This window comes from Beauveria bassiana (genome assembly GCF_000280675.1).
Source record: "Beauveria bassiana ARSEF 2860 unplaced genomic scaffold BBA_S00058, whole genome shotgun sequence".
Classification (NCBI taxonomy): domain Eukaryota; kingdom Fungi; phylum Ascomycota; class Sordariomycetes; order Hypocreales; family Cordycipitaceae; genus Beauveria; species Beauveria bassiana.
The window spans coordinates 73,427-80,905 of NW_007930893.1; the positions used below are offsets into that span (position 1 = coordinate 73,427).

The 7,479-nt window shown below is 49.8% G+C and overlaps 1 protein-coding gene across 1 annotated transcript; it reads left to right on the top strand.

The window, feature by feature from the left end:
• Positions 1-3,184: 3,184 nt before the first annotated feature.
• Positions 3,185-4,858, top strand: BBA_09574 (uncharacterized protein; the record flags this gene model as incomplete). Its single annotated transcript, XM_008604671.1, has 5 exons — positions 3,185-3,681; positions 3,744-3,883; positions 3,939-4,164; positions 4,538-4,646; positions 4,679-4,858. 5 exons carry the CDS (start codon positions 3,185-3,187, stop codon positions 4,856-4,858), a joined length of 1,152 nt encoding a protein of 383 aa, XP_008602893.1.
• Between the last annotated feature and the right edge of the window lie 2,621 nt (positions 4,859-7,479).

Sequence of the window (7,479 nt, forward strand, 5' to 3'; positions counted from 1 at the left end):
ATTATCTAGAATCGCCATGATGATGGCTGGAATGTTTAACTGCTGTTCACTCTCTTGGCACCACCAGTGCACCGCGCTGTGAATGTGAAAAACGGCAATGCTGCAGCTTTAAACAAACAAATAAAGCAACAGGATCATGGCCCGAGCCTTGCATGCAAACAGACAGATGTGGCAGCTGGCAGGTCCCGGGGGGGCATTTGCCATTTGTCCCTGCGACTGCGGCCTGCTGCCTCCTGCAGACTTGTGTTCACCCTTAACATCCACATCCTGCATCGCCTGCATCTGGCAACCTTCATCATCACCGTCTTGTCTTGTGCCAACCCTTGTCTTGTGCCAACCCTTGTCCGCCTGCGCCTTCATTAGGCGTCCGACCTATCGGATCAGTCCAATCTACCAGCATGATGACAGCACATTTGCTGGGAGGACATTTTTTATTATATATCCTTGCCACCCGCGCCCCCAAAATGCCACCGTCCCCAAGAGTTTCCCTTCTTAGGTACTTCGCTCGATGTACCTTTTGCATGACTCCAACAGACCAATCCCAGGCCAACCAACGTGTGCGCAAGGCTACCGCTGGAAGATAAATTCAATTGTCACAGTCAAGCCAGGCTTAGCATACCATCCTGTTTTACGTCGTGCGCTAGTGTACGGATAGAGCGCTGAGCTCAATTGGACCGACGCAGCAAGCATGAACGGCCAGAGCCCGCACGACAAAATGGACGATGACAAAAGAGGGCGAGTAGAAAGGCCGAGTAGAAAGCGCCAACTCGGCAAGAAGCTTGTTAACACGAACCCCCCTCAAAAAAAAGAAAAAAGAAAAAAGAAAAAAGAGGAATAATTAACTAAATATGTACGAGCCGCGAGATGATACCCTGTGACAATTCCATGGCCTCTACATTGCCATGAAATGGGCACTAGAAGAAATATCCAAGTATTATAATTAGAAAGCAATATAGTGTGGCTATTGGATACATGCTTACCTAGGGTTGGCAAAGATGGCTCAGGGAGGACGCTCCCCGTGCTGCGACCCAGTCGATATTTTTTTGAGATGTCTTGCACACAGACAGCGGAAGCAACCCCGGGGTCCCGGTGGCTAGTCTCTAGAACCTTGGCAAGTCCCCGCCCACAGCAGCTTTGCTCTGCCTTTTTGCCGTTGTCTCGTTTCTCATGCTGGTATTATTGATGCGCACGGATAGCTGGCTAGCTGCGGGTTTGGCATTTCGTGTTGGGCCTTGCTCGATGTCCTATGCGCAGCCCGGATGTTGCGCTGTCTGCTCGGCTCGTCGTAGGGAGTAAGCGACTATACCGTTGTCTCGGTAAAAAGGAAAAGATTGCTTTCTTGTGGCTGGCGCTGAAAGCTGGGGTGAGCATGCAGTCCATGACACGGGAGCGGCAACTAAAGTCAACATTGCTCTTGAGACCCCTGTCGTCTCTCCCTGTTCCCTCGCTGATGTGTCTCCTCTCTCATTTTTCGGTGTCGAAGCAGAGTAAGGGACAAATGCAGACACTGACACATGCAGCTGCATGACCATGTCTTATCATGGGCTACTCCACATACCCGGCAGACCCCAACGCACAAGCTGTATTCTAACACCCGGCCTCGTGCATTATTCAAGGTCAGTTTTTTACTTCCGTGCCATCTTAGCGCCCTCGTTAGGAGGACCCAAAATCGTGGTGGGGTGCCTTGGTTGTCAAGTATGTCAATATTCGAATGAAAGTGGGAGCTTTTCTTAACCTGGAGATAAGTTTGATGCGTCAAGGCTTAAAATTTTTTTTGAGCAAAATGCGGATAACGTATTATTTCTTTATCAGTGCTATAGCAGTATAGCACGAACACCAATTGCCAGCCTCAGCGGCACGAGTACATGGACGCCCCTAATTGCCAGTGCCGCAAGCCAGACATACCTAGTATAACATCACCATTGATCTCCAGCCAACTTGAGGTGCTGCTTCTTCTCAACCCTATCATTAGCTTTGCTGTTGCTGCGGGTTAAGGGTTAGGCAGTCCGACCTTTCAAATATGCCTGCATTATTTTAACATGGACCGTGTCTCAACATCTCGATTGAGGCTTGACTTACATGTTGAAGTATGTATGAAACTCAGAAACTGTCGATTGCAGCTTTCTCGCTTTACCCGTGCCTGAAGCTCCTGAATTTGGCAGACAGTCATACAGTATAGTTTTTACCAAGGGGGCTAGACTCATTGCCTCTATGCCCTCAATCAAGCAAGTATTGAACCAATTGGCCACCAACCTCTCGCGCGTGTCAGCGCACCACGGGCTGACACAACAGCGAATTATCGTCCCCTCAAAATCGATGTAACCCGCAATTTCTACCATATGCTGCGCCTTTGGTATGGGGCACATCCTTCTGCTGAGGAAATGAGGGGGTTGTCCTCCTCTCGCCTTTCACATTCTTTTAACCCATCGAATGAGGGGGAGGAGGTCGCTCTACTGAGAGGTCGACGCTAATCAGCTTCACACCCGTCGATGTGTGCAAGTCGACGACACTCTGGCGACACGCTAGCGAGCCCATAGTACATACCCCAATACTGTTGCGACAGGCTGACGGCAGGCTGACGGCAAGTTGTCATGCAGTCAGCGTCGGACAATTTCGTCCGTGTGCAATGGCAAATAGGTCACTAGCTTCTTCGCAGCCTCAGTTTGCACCCCGCACCACCATTAGAACAGGTGCCACAAGTCGTCCAAGAGGGCGAGCTATTGGTGTGGAATGATGAAGTTGGCAGAATCGAGCCGTTCTATAAATTCGCCGTCACGTCTGACGAGCTGGACAGCACATTGGAGCCGCTCGGGACTCCCCCGTCGCCAGGAGTGAGCGCCTTATGATATTTTTCACAACATTGTGTTGCTGGATGATGCCTTCTGCGCCAGGCAGAGCTACGATAGGCGAAAGAGACGCCTGCTTGAACGGCTTGTCCATCGCCTCCTAGGCCAAGCCGACATTGGATGCCGCCAAGTGATACGATTCTCATCCGCCGATGTGGCTGAAAAACTGCGCAAGGCATTCGCCGATGCTATAGCGCAGCGATGGGAAGGGCTCGTTCTCAAAGGTTGCCATAATCCTTACCCGCCATTCTGCCACGACGGAGCGTCCATCAAACTCAAGAAAGACTACATTCCCGGCCTTCGTGACGCAGCCGATTTCATTATCCTTGGGGGACACCATGCAGAGATCCCTACAATCAGTCCGTTACCAATCAGTAATCAGTACTGCTGGTCAGGGACTGCCTTTCGTTTGCCCAATCAGCAAAGAAGATTTCACCCGCGATTTCGAATCTGGCTCAAGTCAACACTTCTCTACAGCTCTGGTAGATGCCCTCCTTGCCTTGGCAACCCTGTTGGCTCAAGAGAAGATGGCAGCTATCATAGCGTCTCGCTCAAACGCCAATCCGCGAGGGGACCTCGGATACTCTTTTGCGCAAAAGGCCATTGCTGCATTGTACAATGGGGCCGGTTTACCGCAGCGCATTGCAGATATCCAGGCGCTGGGTAAAGTGGCGCTGTACTGTCTTGGCTGCGGCAAGATGAACGACGGCCTGGGCTTTGCCGGTGATCTTGGTGCTTCTATTGCCGAGCAATGGGCAGCCAATCAATCTGAACCAGTCTTGGCTCCTCGACAGACGCATGCGAATATTACTTGTGCTGCTGTATCGTTCAACAGGTAAGGAAAGCCGTTCAGTCATGTTTCACGCCAGAATTCGACTAACGGTATGCTTTTGCGAGATTGCTATTTCTGATCCAAGACTATAACAAGACCATGGACGAGCTGGCCGTCAAATTTGGTGCAACCAGGCCCCCTTTGCAAGATAACAGCAGCACAGACAGCTCAAGCTCAAAGACCAACCTATCCGGCTCCATCATTGGTGAGAATTTCCTTGAACACATCTTTCTCCGGTATATATTGCCAAATCATCTCAGGTGATGCATTTCTCACGAGAGATCCCAGTCTACTGCCCAATTACCCGAAGGTCATCGCCGCCAGGCTATTCGAGTTGACAGAATGGGTGTACAAGGCCCATTTTAGTCCCGAAAAGACTTTTGATCAGGCAGTAAAGGTCTATCAAGGCAGTCTGCAATGGTATGAATCATTTTTTGCCTATACCAGCAGCTGCACTACTGAAACACCATTAATACTATGTGGCCAGTAAGTTTTCATAGTCACACTTTGGCTTTTGGTCTTGTTTGGCTCACAATTCGTCTCAGCACATATTATCACTTTGGCAACATGTGTCTGCTGACACCATATGTACTTGAACCGGCCGCCATCGCTTTAATCGGGACTCTTCCCATGGCCATTTGCAAACAGTGTGTGAGATAGTATACGAGACAGTATATGACCATATTGCGCACGTATCTCATCATGGCACGTGCACGATAATTGCACAGCAACACGATAATAACTCTAGCAATGCGATATTTGTTCACAAAGAAATTGCCTTTTTTGTACCCTATGATGTCAGAAAAATCAGTTGGTAATATATTGTTTCACACTATTGGACACACTGTTTGCAAACAAGCAGCGGGGAGTATTGTGGAGTTGATACAGCACTACAGCAGGCTTACATTGACGGGCAGCTTTTCGACTTCATGACCTTTTTCAAGGCTGCGGCCCTTGCGTTTTTGGAAGTATGTAATACGAATATGCCAATGTGAGTAAGGATGAGGATGAAACTTTACTTATTGCCCTCTTCTGCTCTTTAGTAGTTGGAAGCATTGTTGGGAAGCGTCTCAAGTATGCGAATGTTCGTCAACGGTTGTGGAGAAAGTTCAGAAATTTGATCAAGCAATCGGACTTAATGAATATCCTCCAAAATTGCGGAGAAGCTCACGGATTCTGATCAATAACAATGAAGCTGATAATTAGTCTAAACACCTGACGCAACTATGTCGACTTTGATTACGCTAGTCTCGGGAGAACTGCTTTCTTTGGGTATGAATCATCGGGATCTGCAATGCTGTCAGTTGCGCTCTTATATTGGAGTCCCCCACTTGTTCCAATACTCACCAACCCCATTGTCGATGATATGGCCTGCCACGGCCTCCTTCTCTGTAGTACAACCGTTTAATCAGCTCTTGAATCTGATTTTGGACGCCACACATGGTTATGGACTCTGCGGCGCGCTACAGCGCCCACTTTGCAATGTCTAAGCGGCTCAGCCTGTTAACGAGCATCATGTCAACCGGCGTCGTGATGCTGACTTCCTCATTGTAGCCCCTGATCGTCACGCGATGTGTGTTACACTATCCAAACAGCAGGTCTGCAGTTCTTGCGCGTAGCCGTGGTAGTTGAAGTAGACGGACTTGTCTGGCGCGCCGCGGGCGCGAGGACGAAGAGATCCGTCACGTTGACGACGCGCACGCGCAGGTCCGGGGCCATTTGTTGCACAAGCACGGAAGACTATACTGTAGCAGACTACGGAGACCTTTAATGCCCAATCTCAAAACTTGCTGTGAAAGTGTAGCGATCAAGCTATCAGCATGAAGACATCGCAAGGCATTATTTCGAGTATAAATAGCGTGAGCCAGCCGCGCCTTTCTGATGTAGACTCGTCTGCGTATACCAGTAGTCTTTCAACACCGTTCCACATTTCTTCTTTACCACTCTTATTGAATCCCAAGCCCATAGCAGTTTTCTCGCTGCCCAGAGTCCTTACCTTTCCAACGAGAATCCAGTTTCTCCGAAGGGAGCGTTCAAGCATATGCAAGAGTAATTCGATACATGCATCTACGGAATTACTCTGACGAGCCCCGATATAAAACTGAATACTGCCAGGCAAGTTTCGAACCGAGTGACTGCTGTTCGGACAGTAACAAGCGTACAGATGATGAGAAACTCACACGAGATGTGCGAGTGTACCAATCAGCGGGTTATTTCGGCATCGATGATCTTCGAGTCTACGCTTTGGGAAAATTCAAGACCAAGGCCAAAAGCTTATGGACGAGCCAGGGGTTTATTGACTGCATACCAGAGGTATACGCTTCGACCACAGATGCTCAATGTCAGATGAGGCGAGCAGTAATTGACATTAACTGCGAGCATTCGGAAGACGATTGGAAAGAGCTTGAAGGTCCTCCTGCGCGAGGGGGCGTTCGCTGTGGACTTGCTGGATCGACCATTCGTCCGCGATCGGCTCAATCTCAGCTGTTTTGAGAATCCCTGAGCGAATCGAACGGAAATTTGGTCGATACATAGTGTCTTTGTGTATGCATAAAGCATCTATACCTCCGCTATTGAATGCTTCATTTATGGCAGCAGCTCCTCGGAGGAATCCTACGTAAGTTGATGGATTTGACTTGATAAAGCGCCGACTGGCTACGGGCGACGCCGTGTGCAGGCACGAAGGCTACTCCGCACTACACCTAACAACGCTGGAAACGGCAAGTGACACTCTCGACGGGGTGGGAAAGGATGCAAACAGTACTCGCAATGATGGGCATAGAAAGCAAACGGACCGTGTTGCTGCTTGACGAGACGTTAGATATTCGTCGTCAGAGTGCGGTCAAGGTAAGCCAGAGCTTTCGTACGTCCGTAAAAACCAGCAGGTAATAGTGGTTCAATCTCTTGATAGCAGAAGGACGCAGTACAGCCTGAGTCGTAGTGAACACATGTCGGGCTGTCTTACTGTCGGTCGGTATCGATGCCGTTTATGGTAGCAGTAGAAGCGATTGATGCGACTGCGATACTGCAATCGCAATTTGCTCCATTTGACACCCTAAGGTTACCTCTCCGCGTCTGAGCTGTGACGGAGCTAGCGGTGAAGATGGCTAAGAGTGCGCTGGTCGCGCAGAGCCCTAGGGGAAAGACACGTAATACCATTCTGGCGCGGCAGCTTTTAGCCTTGCAGGAACACTCAGAGTACATGCGCGTTGTCTGCATCGAGCCCTGCCGTGCAAAAAGCCAGACAAAGTTTGATTGCGGTCGGCGCACAGAGCACGGCAGCTAGCGGCCTGGGCGATGGCGTGTCCGGCAGGACCCTGCAAGCATGCCAGGCGGACTGGCCTTGGAAGCGGTGTATATGGCACGGTTGGGCCACCCTCGCATTGTACCAGCGAGCGCGCTGCTCTGGGCAGTACAAGCGTATAACATGGTACTACTTGTGGTAGAAAACTGGACAGGCATACTGAGCCGCCTGCGACCTCTTGTGGCGAAACACTACAAGCATGTTTGAATTGAAAGTAGAGTGTACACTTCTCCCTATCGAAACTACGTCGCATGAGAATACGCGGGGCAGGGGGCTTTTGTGCTGTCAACTAGACAAATTTTGTTAGAGACAAGCTATTTTCATTATACTATACGGCTCTCCGCTTAAACATCGAAGTGATACAAAGTCTCATTTACTATGTCAAAACTTATGTCAATATGCCCATTTTGGCAAGCCGACGGCGACAGGGCGTCAAGCGCCGTGTAGGAAAAGTCCAGGCCGGCTGCCCCGTTCGGGTCCCATGTAGAATCGGAGAC